General features: G+C 40.6%; 1 protein-coding gene across 4 annotated transcripts in view; it reads right to left on the bottom strand.

Annotated features, from left to right (window-relative positions):
• Positions 1-17,997, bottom strand: part of EPRS1 (glutamyl-prolyl-tRNA synthetase 1) — a 61,156-nt gene that overhangs the window by 31,873 nt on the left and 11,286 nt on the right. For all 4 annotated transcript variants that reach the window (XM_039529634.1, XM_039529636.1, XM_039529635.1 and 1 more), the window contains exons 3-12: positions 16,088-16,187; positions 12,328-12,484; positions 11,560-11,699; positions 10,810-10,904; positions 9,477-9,603; positions 7,469-7,661; positions 6,878-7,049; positions 5,533-5,766; positions 2,914-2,998; positions 2,422-2,481 (exon numbers count right to left, since the gene is read on the bottom strand). In XM_039529634.1, the coding sequence (XP_039385568.1) occupies positions 2,422-2,481; positions 2,914-2,998; positions 5,533-5,766; positions 6,878-7,049; positions 7,469-7,661; positions 9,477-9,603; positions 10,810-10,904; positions 11,560-11,699; positions 12,328-12,484; positions 16,088-16,187 (1,363 nt within the window). The remainder of the gene's footprint in view (positions 1-2,421; positions 2,482-2,913; positions 2,999-5,532; positions 5,767-6,877; positions 7,050-7,468; positions 7,662-9,476; positions 9,604-10,809; positions 10,905-11,559; positions 11,700-12,327; positions 12,485-16,087; positions 16,188-17,997) is intronic.

The following is a 17,997-nucleotide window of genomic DNA, read 5'->3' as shown; positions in this document are numbered from 1 at the left end:
CAGAAAGAAGATAATCATGTCTATTGGGCAGTGTCAGAGCAAAAGATCACATGAAACAAAGTAAAGTGAAAATATAGGACTATTAAGTGGTATTCTTTGTGTTACTGCACTTGTTTGCCTTTTAATGCTACTTTTATTGTAAGTTATAATAGCAAGACAAACAAGAAAATATATAGTCAAAAATGAGCAATCCTTGAGCAATTTTTCCAGACCTTCCACAAAAAGGTCTATATTTAAAGAGGCAAAGTTGTTGATAGCAAACAGAAGCTGCAAATCTGATACTATCATACTACAAGTAAACAAGTAAAACAAGTAGAGCTATATTGGTGTAGTTATACTCTGTATATAACTGTAGTAAATCTGCCTGCTGGACCATTTTCTTTCTAGATAAATCTATTTTAAAACATGTTGGATACCATATTTTTACTACCAGACTCTGATCCTATGTTCATTTCTCACAGACTAAGAGATAGCTTTGCCTGTGTAAGGAGTACCGGTTGGGTCTATAATATTAAGAAACACCATTTTAATACAGCAGCATTAGATCACTATAATAAGGCAATACCATAGTATTAAACTCATAAGTTCCCCACCATAGTGTCTTCTTGCCAAACTAATTACCACCGCAGCCTGTCCCTATATTTTTTTATGAAGTCTATTTTCATCTCCCAGCACCACCTTTCACAGGGCCTCTTCAATCTCTTACAAATTACTTTCATAAAACATTTGGAGGTGCTTCGAACAGTACAGTACACACAAAGGGCAGTGGAGGGCTAGCAGGAAACAGTGGTAGATTAACTGGCAGGTGAGCCGAGTGCTAAACTGAATGAGTGCAAGGAAATATTTTTATGTTTATCTTTTCACTGCAACAGGAATGCACAACTAAACAGCAATTTTATGTCAACAGTTTGTCAATCTATTTTATACCCAAATTGCTTGGCACTAGCAAGTTTGAGTGTGCTTTGGATTCAGAAGTCAGACATTTATCAGTGAGTCAGTATATGTGGAAGCCAAGCCCTTAAGGTGTTTCAGACAGATGTAATAGGAAATGGCTTATTAAGGTACCTCAACATCTAGAGGACTTATATGCTCCTGTATGATTTAATAACTAATACACATAATTTTACAATTAAGGTTATAATTTGTTTTCATTGTTATAACCATGACCTTTGTTTTAATAATTCAGAACAATACTTCCCCAGGTGACTGTCTTTACAATGTAACAGCATAAAAAGAGCTCTCTGCCTGCAGAGATCTTTTATATCAGACTGGGAAATGTATAGGAACAATTTCTGCCCTCATTTACACTATTGACTCCAATGCAACTGCACAGGTAGACGACGACCGAATTTGGCTGATAAATATGGTGCTACCCAAGGAGCAGGAGTTTCGAGACACTTAATTAAAAACAGTTTAAAATATATTATCAACTTCCCCATATTTTTAAAATCTGCTACTCAAAAAAAGTAATTAGTATTTATGCAGCAACAGAAAGAACCAATTGATAATCCTTTATATAACACCAAATGGACCAAATACAAAAGGTAGGAAGGGATACAAGACACATGCCAGACAAGCAACTACTACTTAAATGAACAGATCTGCAGTAAGGCCTCAGCAAAAACAAGCAGGAATCCCAGTGCAAGAGTTACAGGCATTCACACAAGTTGTACAGCCAGCATTCTACTGATTCGCCTTATTATAGTGTCCAAGCATTCACTGCCAAGAAGCAACTAACCATATTAAGATGCAGTATTCCTTATTTGACACTCAGCTAAGGAACATCAAAAAGGGCTAATATATGAATATATTCATTCAGGCACAGGAAATACACAAAAGCCCTCAGTATTTTCACTCCAGAAAGGAAAACTGGATAACATGAATTGACTGGAATAGAGTTTCCATCTACTTTGACAAATAAGTCAAAACAGAACTGGGCAGCATTTTAAAAACAGGAATAATGCATTTTAAATGGATTTGTGCAGCTCTTATTACCTAAGCAAGTGTGATTGTGCTGTGAAGCTGCATAACGATGGCTTATGCTATGTATGCTTACGGTACTGTAAGCCATGTGCTAAGGTAAAAGAAGCATTAAGTAATACCTTCTTACAGATAGCTCGCAGCTTGAAAGCAGAAAAATGAAATGCAGAGTTTTCAGATCAGATTCACAAAAAGTATCATTACCTTTCTGCATAGTTCTAAGTAAAACAACTCAATATTGGTTTGGCAAGTCAATATGATTAGTGCTAGCTCATGTTAGAAAGAGGAGACATTCCATTTTCCTGAAAATGTGCCAGATGATGCAATATATTTTAAAAATTGCTATTCTTTATGATGAGCACTCCAGTGAACAGTGGATTCACTACATAACCCAGGGAAGAGGATACCAAGAAGAAATGGCAAACTAATACAAGCATGTACCTTTTTGTTAAATGACCAAATTTTATCCCATTCCATGTTGACAACAGATCGGGAGGAGCCCTGGAAGGCAAGATTAACAAACAAATAATCTTGAATATTATTCTTAATGTCTGTAAAATCACGATACAAATGCTAAGCATGTTTACCATACAGAACAATGTGTATTTTTCAGCTTAATCCTCATCTTACAAAATAAGTATTAAGGGCCCATTGCTGCCACAATCTCGATCCAAACTTCCATTGATATCAATGGGAGTTCAACACACTACAGGCTCAAAATCTTGCAGACCCATACAATTTTACACAAGGGGCTGCTCACATGCATAAATGTAAGCAGGACTGGGACCTAAGCCGTGACAGGAATGAGCCTTCAAAAGGAGAAAATCTTGGCAGAGTGGCATTAAATATGGTGAGCTTTCAGTTGAAGCATTTGTTTCCAAGTTTACAATCAGACTCCAAGAATAAGAGGAAGAAGGGAAAGACAACACTCACCTGTGCAGCAATAAACTGTTTTAGTCCTTCAACAGTCATACCTCTTCTCAGCACACCACGCACAGTGGGAAATCTTGGATCATCCCTGGCAGAGAGAGGAAAGAAGTTGAGAGGTTCATTCAGTATCTACTGTTATGCACTAAATTCTATTTATTAGCAGGCAATAAAGTACTGATTTTTTAATATTTGTGTAAATCACAGTTTCAAGAAAATAAACTGTTGTATTATTTTGCTTGTGTGAATTTAGTGCTGGGTGAAAGAGGCTAGCTCTATCTATGGACAGTTCTAATACAGACTTTCCCTTGCTGCGTGCTAGCATTCCTGAACACTAACTTGGCATGGGAAACCACCTCTTAGTGACAGCAGGTCTTTTCCACATCCATTCAATCCTTGGTATGTCTGTCAAGAATTGAAGAGGTACCAGTTACGTGTCCCCATTGCAAGTCAATACTATGTATTGGGGAGTAAGATGTGCTATCCTGCCCCCTTCTTCCCTTTTGCTCTAAAACCATTCTTTGCCCCTCCTATGCCAAAGTTTGGAACTTCCAGCTTTTTTCCTGCATCTTATTTAAGTTTCAAATGGAGGGTGGGGGGAAGAGAGAGAGAGAGCTGGTAGTACTCTAAACTCCCCCCATAAAATAAATTCTGCCCATGTGAGTCACCAAAATGAGACACTGCTCACAGGATATTGTGCAGATGTTCAAAATACTCTCTGAGCTCTCCACTGGGCTTTCTTGAGTGTGGCTCCCTCTTGAGGTGACTTAAATATGTCCATGGACTCTACTATGTTCTTTGGATTTGGCTCTTCCTTGATGGGAGGGGGGGAAAAGTGGTGGTCTCTCCTAAATGTCACCCACTTGTGGCATCAAAAGTAAACTTAATTCATAGTAAGTTGTGCAGATCTGTGATTCTTACCACACCCCAAAACTCCACTTCCCCTTCTTTTACATGAGGAATGAAACAGTCAATGTTTAGATTTAAAAATCATCCTAACTAGGCATCTACACTATCCGCCGGATCAGAGGGTAGTGATTGATCTATCGGGGACTGATTTATTGCATCTAGTGTAGATGCGATAAATCGATCCCCAATTGCTCTGCCACTGACTCCTGTACTCCACCGCAGCGAGAGGTGGAAGCGGAGTCGACGGGGTAGCGGCAGCAGTTGACCCTGCGCCGCGAGGACACGAGGTAAGTCGACCTAAGACCCTTCCCCCCCGGCAATGTAGACCAGGCCAAAGTTAACACCTCATCAAGATGAATGGGACAGTTCAGATCTCAGATACTGCTCAGGCTCAAACATCTCTGCATCAGTTAACACCAAAAACAAACTGTTTCTTCACAGATTCTGGAGAACAAGATATCAGCTTCAGAGAGGTGTTAGTACATTGTCATGCACCAGCTTTGTTGTCACCCACTTTCCTAAGTTCAAACACATAGGTCTGAACAGTGTTAGGCTTGGAAGGGCACCAGAAACAATGGAACCAACCCAACTGGTACTACAGTCTTAATAATTAATATTTTTGCACTCCTATATCACATTTTATCTGTTAGTTAATACAAACAAAGAAACTGCCACACTTGAGCAGCAAACCAGTGTCTATGTAGTTCAATCTCGTCTCCAACAGTGGCTAGCATCAGATGCTTCGGAAGACATAACCCTGCAGTGGGCAGTTATGGGATAACCTGACACCCCCCCACACACCCAGGAATAAAAAAAGTTTCCTCCCTTCATCATTAGGAGGAAAATTACCTCCTAACAGTTTATGCACTTTCTTCCAAAGCTAGTGTGGGTTTTTTTTAATATTTACTATTCATTTAAATATACTTGTTATCCATATAATTATTTAATCCTTTTTTCAACCCTGTTATCCTCGGGGGCTCAAAGATGTCTTGTGGCAACAAGATCAGGTCTAATTGTCCGCTGTCTGACAGTATTTTCTTTTATCAGTTTTGCTATCTTGCAAGTCCACTGAATGCTCACCTGTACTTCTATGGGAAAGGGGGAATAAAAGTTCCCAATCTACCTTCTTTGTACCATTCATTATGCATTTATTATATTCCGCTCTCTTATTTGTCTCTTCTCTAAAATAAACAAGTTTGGAAGACTCGGCGCTTCCCACTAAGTCAAAAGGTACTCAACATTCTCTCAGTCAGGGCATTTTAATGTCTGAGTCTCTATTAAGAAGTCTAACTTTAGGTACCCGTTTTTGAAAATTTTGACCTGTGCGCTTTACAGGGGTAGAAAAAAGCATCCCGATTTTATAGCAGTAGAAACTGAAGCAGAGCAAGGCAATCTAGTATATTTCTTGTCCTGGAAACACAAGCATGGGTAACTTGTAAACCCCAACAAAATTCCCTTCTTCCCCCCATTTAGCTTGCTTCATGGAAGACTGAAAAAAAGGAGGAAATCTGTGATGGGCATTTATGAGACACCTACACGCTTGACATTTAAGTGCCAAGACTAAGAGAAGAGAACCTGCAGGCGATAAAAGAAATACGAACTTTTTTCACCTACCAAAGAAAAGTGGATGCATGCATTCTACGATTTCCTTTATGAATAGCATACATGTGTGATTGCATTTCTGCTATAGCAGCAATTGTATGTATACAAACGTACCATCCATCTACCAGCCCTTCATTGACAAACCAGGTGAGCTTTCTTTTAGATAGCACAGTGTTGTTGAGGTTTAGACGACTGTACTCCCAGATGTATGGCTTCCTTATGCCCAAGGCTTCAATGATCCAGTAGAACTGCTCATCTCTGTCATGGTATTCTGTTGTTCTTAATGCATGTGTGACACCTTCAATACTGTCAACAATGGGGCAGGCAAAGTCATATGTAGGATAAACACTAAAAAGAAAGAAGAGCTTAAATTAATAAGCCAGGAAAAGAATATACATAGTTTAACTGCATCTGAAAACCATATCCATAAAACTAAATACTTTTCCGTATTTTATAATCACTCAAAAATCCTTAAAATGGTCACCAGAACTCCATCAAGAACTAGTTAAAACAGCACATCTGATACTGAGCTCTTCTATAAAAAAAGACCCAAACAAATTAAAATATATTAAATGACATTTTATAAGCAAAGTCAAAACTATCAAATAATTCAATCCCTCAATATTAAAAAAAAAAAAAATTCAACACCTACATTTTCCCCTACACCTTGTACCAATATGTATCATAAAAAAGATATCCATGTTCAGGCCATAGTTTAAACTTCAACAATCAGAGATTACTACAACAGAGGCAGTGATTTGTCAATTACAAGTGTGTAGATCATGCCTCTGTTTTAAATGCGTTTCTACCAAGAGCCAAAGCCACCATTTTAGTTCAACATCCATATCAAGTCAACATTTGCCATCTGTTGAAGCTATAGCAGTGGGAAGAGCGGGTGGAAACAAGTGTTTCAAGCAAGGAATAAACTAGCGTTCTGCAAATAGTCTTAGTTCAATGCACATGAAGTAACTCTTCATAGTGCATGAAAAGAATAGTTGCTATGAAAGCGCAGTTGCCACTCAGCTAAATAGGTCAAGGACACCACTTCACACTGAAGTGTAACCTTCAAAGTTCTTTAAATTGAGAGATTAAGTAAAAACAAAATCCAATTGTCTGGCTGCTTGTAATACAGGCAGTCAAAGTGGTTTGCCAAGATTTGTTAAGAAAAATGGTATTCATCACATGTGGAGAGATTTTTTTTTTTTTAAATGGCCCAGCTTACAAAGACATGAGAATAGGGACCTGTTATAGAATTTTCATCAGTGGGTACTGTTATGAAATGCTGGCAAGAGCTCACGTTTTAAATATCTTCTGAAGAAGTTTTATCGTTTCTACAAGGAGATTAGCTACACATTCTGGTTGAGAAAATGCAAGCAACTCCCAGGTAGTTAAAAAAGAAACCTGCTGAAGAGTAGAAAAGAAGCATACCAAGGTCAATATTAATAGAAAGTGAACATACTTGTAGCTACTTGCCGTGCGTGGGTGTGGTTGGTTTTTGCAACGATAAAGGGTTGGGTCTCTCATACACCCATTGTTACTATTCATGTCTATTTTTGCTCGTAGACAACACATTTGTCCACATTCTGTTCCTTTTTTCATTTCTTCCCACATTTGTAGATTCTTCTCAACAGCTACCAAACAAAAAAATGTAATACTTTAAGTTACCTAAGGTATTTCTGACCAGTCTCCAGCACCATATTTTGTTATTGACATTGTCAAACATCAAAGTTATTGCTGCATGTGTTTAGATCCAATATGAAACAGTCCAGCATTCCTCACACACTGGTAGGTGAGAGTAAGATTGTACAGTACATATGCATTGTGAACATACATAGATGTAATAAACTGGTGTGTAACAAGCAGCTTCTTGGGTCTTTTAGTCTTGCAGGGCACGGCACTGAGGATCTCAGTGTTCCTACTGGCTTGTTAAGTATTCACAGTATACAATTAAAACTAAAGATATGTGGGAAGATTAACAATAGAATGAAACAAGATTATATTCCACTGACAAAGATAACAGGGCCAGGAGAAGAGCCATAAAGCATCTTACAGTTATTTCTGTGTTTAGATTCTATTCTCTGCTCACGCTCCATTTTCATTTGTTCTGCAGGAGTATCATCCACGTACGCCTTCCCTTCTTGAATAAGCTTCTCAGCATATTTCATTATAGTTTCAAAGTGATCTGAGGTATATGTAAATTGATCTGGTTTGATGTGCAGCATTGCAACGTCTTCCAGGATAACCTGCAAAGAGCTATTCTGTAATATTCATACATGCAGAGAAGCTTTCTAACTCTATGCCAAGCTCCTTCTGAGTTTTAACATCTCCATTTGCCAAAGGCAGCAGTAAGAACCATTAACACACAATGGCACGCATGAAAATCAACTGGCTCATTAATTCATAGTACTGAAGTTATCAAAGGGATACATGGGTAGTGATTGCTATCGGGCAGGAGAATGAGATCAGCTCCTCCAGGGGAGGGTGGGACAAGAAAGTGAGAGGAAAAACTGGCAACAAGTTCTTCTTGCTGTACATTTAATAGACCAGGGTGGAGAACCCTTTTTCTATCAGGGGCCACTGACTCTCAAGGGAAAAAAAAAAGGCAGTCATGGGCCACACACAGCCCCATGATGGGGTGCAGAGGCTCGGGGTTTCCCCCTGCAGCAGGGCGAGCCAGAACTCACTGCTCCAGCCCTGCAAGGGGGCAGGGATGGAGGCGGCTTCCCCTAGATTCCTGGGTGGGGCCAGAAATGAGAGGTTTAGGGTGCAGGAGGGGGCTCTGGACTGGGGCAGGGGGCTGGGGTGCAGGAGGGGGTGAGAGCTCCAGCTGGGGCTGGAATAAGGGGTTTGGGGTGCAGGAGGGGACTCCATGCTGGGGCCAAAGGGTTTGGAGTGTGGGAGCAAGCTCAGGGCAGGGGTGCAGGTGGTGGTTCTGGGTACGGGCTCCAGGAGGCGATTGGGGGGGTTCAGGGTCTGGGAGGGAGTTAGGGTGCAGGAAGGGGTTCTGATCTGGGCTGGGGAGTTGGGGTGCGAGCTCCAGCTGGGCGGCGTTCACCCCAGTTGGCAGTGCAACAGGGCTAAAGCAGGCTCCCTACCTACCCTGGCTCCACACTGCTCCCAGAAAGGAGGGACTAGGACGCTCTGCGCAGTGCATGCTGCCCACAGGTGCTGCCCCCACAGCTCCCATTGGCTGGGAATCACAGCCAATGGGAGCTGTGGAGCTGGCCTTGGGGGCAGTGTGAGGAGTTTCCCTGATCGCCCCTGCTCCTAGGGGCCACAGGGACATGCCAGTCACTTCCAGGAGCTCGTGGAGCAAACTGGACTTTTAACGGCCTGGCAACCCCAGCTTCCCCCTGCCTGGGGGCAGAGAGGGTGCCCACGGCACACAGACTTGCCACGGGCCGAATGAAATGAAGCAGTGGGCCAGATCTGGCCTGCAGACCGTAGGTTCCCCACCCCTGTAATAGACTGAGAATAGTACAAGCCTCCTATATGATGATGAATCCTGAGACTGGAAGTGGCAGGAAATCATACAGATTCCTCTCTTTCTTTCACCTCATGGATGCCACAAAATACTGAAAAGGTGGCAGCAAGAATAAGTTATTAAAAAGGTTTAAACCGCTTCAATAGTATTAGACACCTAGGAAATTTCCTAGTGTGGATTTGGGATTTTTGTTACAGAAAAGTTACTGTCACTGAAGCCATTGTATTTAAGATTACAAAAGCTTTTAAAGTAGTACCATGATTGCCATTTGTGATTAGGTCAAGTAACATAGCAAAGTCTATAAACCGACTGACAACAGATTTACATGGATTTAATACAGATTATAAATACTAGGGGAGGGGCAAGAAAGAATGGGGAAATCAGAATAATTGGGCTACTGGACCAAAAACTCTTTGGTTTTTAAGGCAACTATGGGATGGCTTGGAAGAGAGTTTTCATGCAAAGTTAAATACTACTGTTCTACAGAGCCACCTCTGAAGTAGCAAGCCTGCCTATCGTTCTAATTTTGAATTGATTTTTCCAATGAATGGTTTCCACTGTTCTCTTACTGTACCTTTTCAAAGTCTTCTTTTTCTTTTTCAGGATTTGTGTCGTCAAACCTCATGATGAGTTTTCCTTTAAAGTTAACCTGGTAATGCTGATTTAGCAGAGCAGCTTTTGCATGACCAATATGTAAGTAACTAAAAATAAAGACATTTCAGAAAACAAGGTTAACGTGGCAGCAGATTAATTTACATTTCTTTTGTAGGATATAGTCTGTTGGGATCTAAGGGGGAAATGGAGAATAGGTTAAAACTTAAAACAAAATTAACCACCAAAAGCTATTTTATATTTATTGAAATATTGAACATTAAAGCAATTTAATATTGGATATAGATATAGATAGCTAGATAGTATATACTATGTCAGATTTTATATCTCAAAGCTAGGACTTCATAATGCATCTGAAGATATGACTAAAACTACTCTTTGCAACATTATAAACTGTTTTAGCATTAGTGTACACTGAATTTGATTTTAACTTGAATGATAAAAAGCTAATCTTTTAAAAATTGGCATTTTAAAGAGTTCATAACATTCTGAAACACTTGCACTGAGTAATTGTCAGAACACTAGGAAATTAAGATGGGTTAGTGAATTCCATCATACGGTAGCAGAGGTATCCAAGAACTTGGATAAATCCAAATCCACAAAAGTATATGAACTGTTACTTCTACGGATTATTTCATTTTTCGAGAAGTTTACACATGGCAGTGGGAATCTCCCCCTCAGAATACCTATAGATTCCAAAAAACAAACTATTTTCTTTTATGGTTCTCTCATGCACACCATTTGTAAAATTACATGCATATACAATATTAGTAGTACTCAAATAGCAAAGATTTATATCTGATCATCAGAATGAGAAACAGTACTGCAAAGTCTAAAACGAGTCATAAGATGCTGGCTAACCAGCCTACAGAAAAAATGCATTGAACAGCAATTTTAAACTTTATCAAATCCATCTAAGAGAAAACGGGACATAGAAAGTAACTGAAAAACAACATTTTATGGAGTTGGTGATGGTACTTTTAGTGCTCTTTTTACTGTTATTTATGGGGTGAGGTTCTAAGTAAAGGATAGCTTTGGTAAGAGTAAACCTTTGCTAGTGAAAACATTTTAGAAAACATCTGTAACTGACTTTGAAAATTCTCTTTTGTTATGGAAATCACCTCTAAGACACTGTTCATCCTTGACTAAACACATGACCATCATCAGGGCAGGAGAGAGCCTTGAATTCAGTTACTAAAACACACTAATCTGGTAACTATTTCCAAGATAAAACAAAATCCCTCTCCTGTCTTACAGTTTTTGAAAGGAATGTGGGTTAAAACAGGTCATCTTACCCACTGGCTTCAGGAGGAAACCGAACAATGACCTTCCCCATCTCTGCACCTGGGAGTTCCACAAATTTCCCAACATCTTGTTTCTTTTCTGTTGCCTTAAAAATTAAGGATTACCTCATTAAATATCTTACACAAGCTGTACGATACACACACTTAAAGCATGTTTCTTCTCTGAAAGGAGACTGAAAAATGGCAACCTGGGGTCCCCTTGCTCAGATGACTTGCATATCATGCTTGCTCAGTTTCAAAGTTAGAAGGTGAGATCTGCAAGCTTGACCTGGGATTAGAAAGTCCAAATGGATTTTCTGTTCCTCACTACAAGTAAGAAAATTTCCGAAAGCCAAATTTCATGCTCAGTTATCACTGCCTTCAAATGGAACTTGGTTAACAACTCTGTTGATCTCATTCTACCATAGATAGCTTTGCAGTACAAACAAAAATTGTAAACACACTTGTTACTAAAGCAAGCAGACTGAACTCTGAATACAAATATGAAGTATCTGAGTAACAGATGCCATTTTTACACAGTCGCTTTTCCAGAGCTGACCCACCCTATCAGTATCCATGCACATTTGGGGATGAAATTACTAAGGTAACTGTTTTTAAAAAATCCTTATAAATCTTTGGTTTACAGTATAAATAATTCCCTTTAGCATACTTTCGAAAGTGAGCTACCGGAAGAAGATACAAACTTACTATAGTTCACAAACAGAACAGCCACCTTCACTGTATAATTAGAACAAAGCTTACCTCTTTGGTCTTTGATGCAACTGCAGCCCACTTGGTACCCACTGATTGAAAGGCACACTGTGCCTCAAGAAAGCCATACCAGCGCTTTGTATGGACTGGAGCCTTGTTTTGCTGCAACTGTTCTTGCCATGCACTACTGCCTGTTGGGAAACAAATTTTGGTTTTAAAATTGTAACCTTATAACTAGAATAGCTGGACTTCTAGTAACATTCATTTTTAAAATGACAATGTGGATTAAAAATAGGCTGCACCATTTTCACATCTCAACCAGTTGTGACAATAGTTAAAAAAAAAGTTAGATGGTCAAAAAACATAGCAGCAGCCATTCTCCAACTGGATGTCGAACTTACGCAATGAAAGCACACAAACCAAGCAAAATTAGATTGCTCCCTCTAATAACAACAACGCAGTCTAATTAAACATTTTTGTATGAGATTTGAGGGATAATTTACACCCTGGTTAGAGTCAGGTGCAAAATGTTAGCCCAGAATATATTTTCATATCTGAGAAGAAAAAAAAAACCATGAAAAACTGATATTTTAATAGAAAAAGACCAAAGACACTCAAATTTATGGTGTGATGATTTATCATTAAATTTCTTAAACATCAGTTGTTATCAAGACACGTAAAACCCTCATGATTACCAGATCTTACTCTTACAAAATTCTCCTTATTAAAAGTAGTTGCAGAAACTGGAAACTAAAAGGAAACAGATTTTAGCATTGTATCACATTTGCAAACCTGTGAGAACAACTGTATAATTAATACCTTTTAGTACAGCCCAGACACACAAATCTGCCAGACTCAGGGAGTTTCCAACTAAGTAGGTCCTCAGAGACAGACAGTGATTAAGCTCCAGGAGTGCTGAACCAAACTGGGCACTGGTAGATAACTTTGTCGCGCTGAATTCCAGCCAATGGTCAATCTAATTTTAAGGAGCAAAGAGGTCAACATATTTAACACAAAAAAACCTTTAAAGTAATACAAATTCTTGCTGGTCAAAAAACCACATCCAAGTCTATCATTCACAGAAAGTGGGCAGTAGTATTAAATACATGGCTCTGAATATAAAATCATAGAATCACAGAAGTGTAAGACTGGAAGGGACCTCAAGAGGTCATCTAGTCCAGTCTCCTGCACTAAAGGCAGGGCTGCATAATATACTCCTGGGGGAATTCTGTGCCACTGTGCATGTGCAGAATTCACGTGTCCTGCAGATTTTTTTTTCCTTTGCAGAAAATACATGTGTCAGAAAGGCTCTGCAGTTACAGCTTTCACCCAGCAGGGGTGCTATGGCACCAGAACAGAGACAGTAGGCTCACCGGCCATAGCAGTCAGCACCCAAAAGGGAGAGAGCAGAGGCTGTGTTCCTCACAGTGCCCTACCTGCAGGGCTAGCTGAGGAAGCATGGGATATGGGAGAGGGGGACAGAGAGGAGGGCACAGAAGGCTGCTTGGGAGAGGGGGGGGTGTCAGACTAGGGTTCAGAAGGGCTAATGGGGGGGGAATAGACTGGAGCAGAGGCTGAATAGAAGTGGGGGTGCAGGGCCACATGGGGATGGGTGGCTGAGTGGGGGTGTAGGGCCACATGGGGACGGGGTAGGAGGGATGTTGAGTGACTGGGAGAGGCTAGTGGTCAGCCAGGGTCTGCAGGGGGGAGGCTCCTCAACTGCCCCCCGCGTCCCCTCCCCTCCAAAAACCACAACCCCAAACCTGTTCCATACTTCTCCCACACACAAAATAAACCTTCAGGTTCACTCCTACACTCTTTCCCAGCAATTACTTCCCTCTCCATCAGGTCCTCCATTACCCCTGACTTCTCCTCAAGCCTTTGTACTGCTTCTGAGGGGTGTGAGAAATATTTCTGTATTTGAGTAATAATTCATTTAAACTACAAGTTCTGTTAATATACCTAGTAAGGAATCTATTTGTCAAAAAACATTTCCTGAATCTTTTTTGTTCTCTGTATTGTTACAGACATACTTGTTGACAGGTATATTGAAATAAATTATCAAAAGAATTGAAACTGGTGTGATTATATTGTGTTACCTTAGCAAATAAAATATGTAGAATTTTAAAATATTGTGTGCAGAATTTTTAATTTTTTGGAACAGAATTCCCCCAGGAATACACCAGTCTAAATGTTGTTGGTAACTCCATTGACTACTATGGAATTACTTCAGACTGACACAAGTGCAATGGATAGAATCTGGCCACTGATGTCCGGCAGTCTGAGATTTTTGCCTTGGTCTAAAACATGAAGTGACTTTCATGCTTTTGACTATGCTTTTAGATTGCACATTACAAAAAAAGCCACTATCTTCTTCAAACACTGCTGATACTTAAAGATTAATAAAGAGAATTCAAATTTTTCATGTACTGTCGTGAATCTAGAGCTGGGGTGGACAAACTACAGCCCGTGGGCCAAGTCATTTTAAGCCTGCCTGGGGGGGCTGCACCATGCAGCTCGACCTCTCTCCGGTTCCTATGCACTCCAGTGCGAGCTGCAGGGGTGGTGCCTGCAGATGAGGCAGTGTACAGAGCTGCCTGGCCACGCCTCTGTGTAGGAGCCGGAGAAGGGACATGCCACTGCTTCTAAGAGCTGCTTGAGGTAAGCGCCGCTCTGAGTCTGCACCCCCCTGAGCCTCTCCTCACACCCCCACCCCTGATCCCCCTCCTCCTCGATCCCAGCCTGGAGCATCCTCCTGCACCCCAAATCTCTCATCCACAGCCCCACCCCAGAGCCTACCCCCTAACCCCAATTTTGTGAGCATTCATGGCCCGCCACACAATTTCTGTTTCCCGATGTGGCCCTTGGGCCAAAAAGTTTGCCCACCCCAATCTAGAGTTATTCCTTAACGTTAAGCAATAGTAATCCTGTTCCATTTGATTCCATTCATTCTTCCTGGCTGTATATTAGTGGCATTATGCACCATCCCCCATCTTTCACTTAAAAAAAAAAAAAAAAAACACACAAACCACCACCAGTTTTTCCACTATATTCCCAACCTCCTCCTCCTCTCCTACCCCCACAAAAAGTTTACTCCAAGAAGGAAATAAAGATGTCCAAATTTAAAATCTATAATCAAGCAGTAAGGGCCAGATCCTCAAGTGGTATAAATGGACAACTCCACTGACTTCAATGGAGTCATGCCCATTTACACCAGCTGAGGATCTGGCTCTAGCATACAAACTTGATACCTCAGTTGCAAAGTATCTCTTAAAATCCTTCTAAATCCATTCCATATGTACTCTGCAGTAGGAATTCTTCCAACAGCCAAGCTGACGTGGCAGCCACAGATGTCACAGGACTATAAAATTCAACTCTCTCATTTACAGTTATGTTCTAAAATATTCCCACCACAAATGCAGCTGTCTTAACATTTCTCAAAACCTAATTTTATTTTTGAAAAAAAAAAAACCGAAAAAAAAAAACAATAGCCGGGAATTAAATGTATTGTATCGAAGTTACTGACCTTGCAAATGTGTTTTTGAACACTTAAGTCTTGCACATATTCACAGTTCAAGTTCTATGGGTTAGGAAGTTAATTTATTTAACCACAAAAAGCTATAAACGATTAAAAATTCATAAGCAATGTAACGAAGCAGCACTTTTCTCTTACACGAAAAAGTAGGCAATTGTCAGGGTTGAAGATTGATCTCCATAGCCTTAAAAGAATATTGTAGGGTAGGTGTGGGTCAAGCTCCTAATAACCCTACACTAACTCAGTAAAAATGATTCTGTTACCACTATCAATCTCAGGCACCTAGTTTAAAATTTAACATATGGCTCTTCTGGGCTGAAGCCAGGAAAAATTCCTCCTCAATTCCACATCATACCAAGTCCTGATAACTGTAATAACTTCATTTTGTTCATTTATATGAACAAAGATAACTAAGAAGGATCTCTTTGGGTTATGGAAACTTTAGATTCATCTCTAGGTTTAATTTTGAAGAAATTCTGGAAAATTTAGGACTCCAGGGGAGGGAATCCTGACAACTTGGCAAATGTCCACAGAGTCCCAGACCAGAATGCAGGCTGCCTGGCTACAGTGTGGAGACTGGGAATCATAAGCAATTTTTAGCCTAGAGCTCCATGAGGCAAAAAAGAAACAGTGTAGTGGTTGGTTGGGGTAAGAATCTGTGAGATCTCCACACAGAAACATATTTTATTTGTGCATAATTCACCCAGCAGTTCTGATGGAGGCCACAAGCAACAGCTCTGTTAGAAAAACAAATGGTACACAGAGGAAGTGATGGTATCAAAACTGAAGAGATGGAGAGAAAGAAATGTACACCCTGTCAGAGACCAGCACAGTTAGGAGCCATTGTGAATAATTCTCCCATGTTTAGATCCATGGATGTGTGTAGTCGGAGGCAGTTTCACAAAAACATAGCTTCAGCGGCCCAAGTAGTTGCACCATTTTTCTGTATGAGGGTCCATCATTCAAGGGTTACGCAGGTAAATCCCCAAATGAGCAAAAATGCAACCGCATGAAAAGAATCAAGTATGAATGGCTGTTTCTCACCTCAGTGTGTTCCAGAAGATTAGAACCATATAGCCCTGCGGAAGTGGCAACTCTAGCCAGATAGCGAACTATGGAATTCACATCAGTGAACACAGCATGGCTATAAAAACAGAAAATTCAAGATGAAGTAACTCATTACTAGCAGTCTGAGTGTCATTATACATAAATAGTTCTAAAGAGTCACATGAACTGCAACACATTTCTAGGAGAAGCAGTGGGCATAAAGCTACCAGAACAATAAGACACCTATCAATGGGACATGTGTCATCCTCCCCTCCCAGCTGGTCACACTATAAACCACTAAGGAAACCATTAACATAGATCAAACATTTTATTGGGGCAGCGGGGGAAGGACAGTGCAGGGAGAGAAGGGAAGTAAATTATTTTTTCTCCAACTCACAATGAAATCCTAGGTAACGTTCTTCCCAGCTGTCTCCCCTCCCCCAGATCAGAGTGCAGAGGTACTGCCTAGTCTCAAGCACCTAAGGAGTTAAATCAAGTTTTGCTTTCCCAAGTTCCTTCCTTGGACACCTGTGCAAAGGGGACTTTAAAAAGGGCTGCTGGAGAGACAAAAGAAGAGCACCTGGACGTATGCAGTGGTCCCTGCCCAGGCTTGTCTGTTACTCATTTTGCTTCTGTCACATGGCTACATTTATAAAGATTCACTCCTGCTGAACAGACTTTACTGCCCATGACTGTATTTTTGTTTCTACTCAGTTTTCCCAGCAGCTTACATCAAATTCTGACAGAATTTTGCCATTCCTACATTTGTTACATGCTGTCCGAACTGGGAGTAGAACTGTATAAGCTAGGGTTTATTTATTTTCTATTTCTATTACAATAGTGCCTAGAGATCCTAACTGAATTATGGCACCATGGCACCAGGCCCTGTATACACATGGATTGAGAAAGCCCTTCCCACAATTACAATCTAAATAGCAAAGAGGCACAGAACGATTATGTGAATTGCCCAAGCTCATGCAGCAGGTTTGTGGCTGCCTTTAAACACAGTTGGCACTAGCTTGTTTGAGATCCCAGCGTAGATGACTCCTCTCTCCTTCTACTGATGGGACTATTATGAAACTCCAGTACAGGGAGGCCATTTGTTTCAATGGTTTATCCTCTCCACTTACAAATCATTGGACATTGCCCATTGTCCAGTTTTTAGGGCTTCTTGCGCCAAAACTAACACATTTTGATTTTAACTGTAAAGAACATTTTCATTAATATTCACGGAGCAGCTCTGGAAGTTATTATCCTCCCCTAAGAAGCATAACAATCATCAGTCTTTTCCTATACTCCACAATCCTGATTTCCACAATCTTGTAAATTAGTCATTTTCATTATCAAAGCTACCATTTTTTCTAAATGTGTATTAAATGATACAGGACAACACTTTAATGTTTTATTTTACTGGTTATCAGTGCTTTACTTATCTACTGTGTTCACACTGCTGACTCAGTAATTTTTGGTATAGATGAAGACTTTTAAAAAATAGATGTTGGATTATTGCCCAGATGCTTCCTCAGTTCGGAGCGGGGAGCCCAGAGGGCAGACAGGCTCTAGCTGGAGCCCTCCACCTGCCCCAGGCTGACAGCCCACGCTGCGAGCCTGGCTTTCTTATCAATTTCATGGCTCCAGCATGACAGCCAACAGTCCACGTAAGTAACCCACAGTGTCTACACTGACACTGCGTCACCCTAACTACATCAACCTAAGCACATTATGTCCACATGGTATGGCACTTACATCGGCAGGAGCAAGGCTGTAGTGGAGACACTGACCTAAGTAAGCAGCCTTATGTCAACCTGACTCTGTAGGGTAGACCAAGCCTTAGTGAGCTTGACCTTCATTCCTTGCACACTCCAAACTCCCACTCATATCAGTGACTGTTTTGAGTGCCCAAAGAA

The sequence above is a fragment of the Mauremys reevesii genome, linkage group 3, assembly GCF_016161935.1.
Source record: "Mauremys reevesii isolate NIE-2019 linkage group 3, ASM1616193v1, whole genome shotgun sequence".
In the NCBI taxonomy this organism is placed as follows: Eukaryota; Metazoa; Chordata; order Testudines; family Geoemydidae; genus Mauremys; species Mauremys reevesii.
The sequence above is the reverse complement of the archived record's forward strand: the minus strand, read 5'-3'. Positions and strand labels throughout refer to the sequence as shown.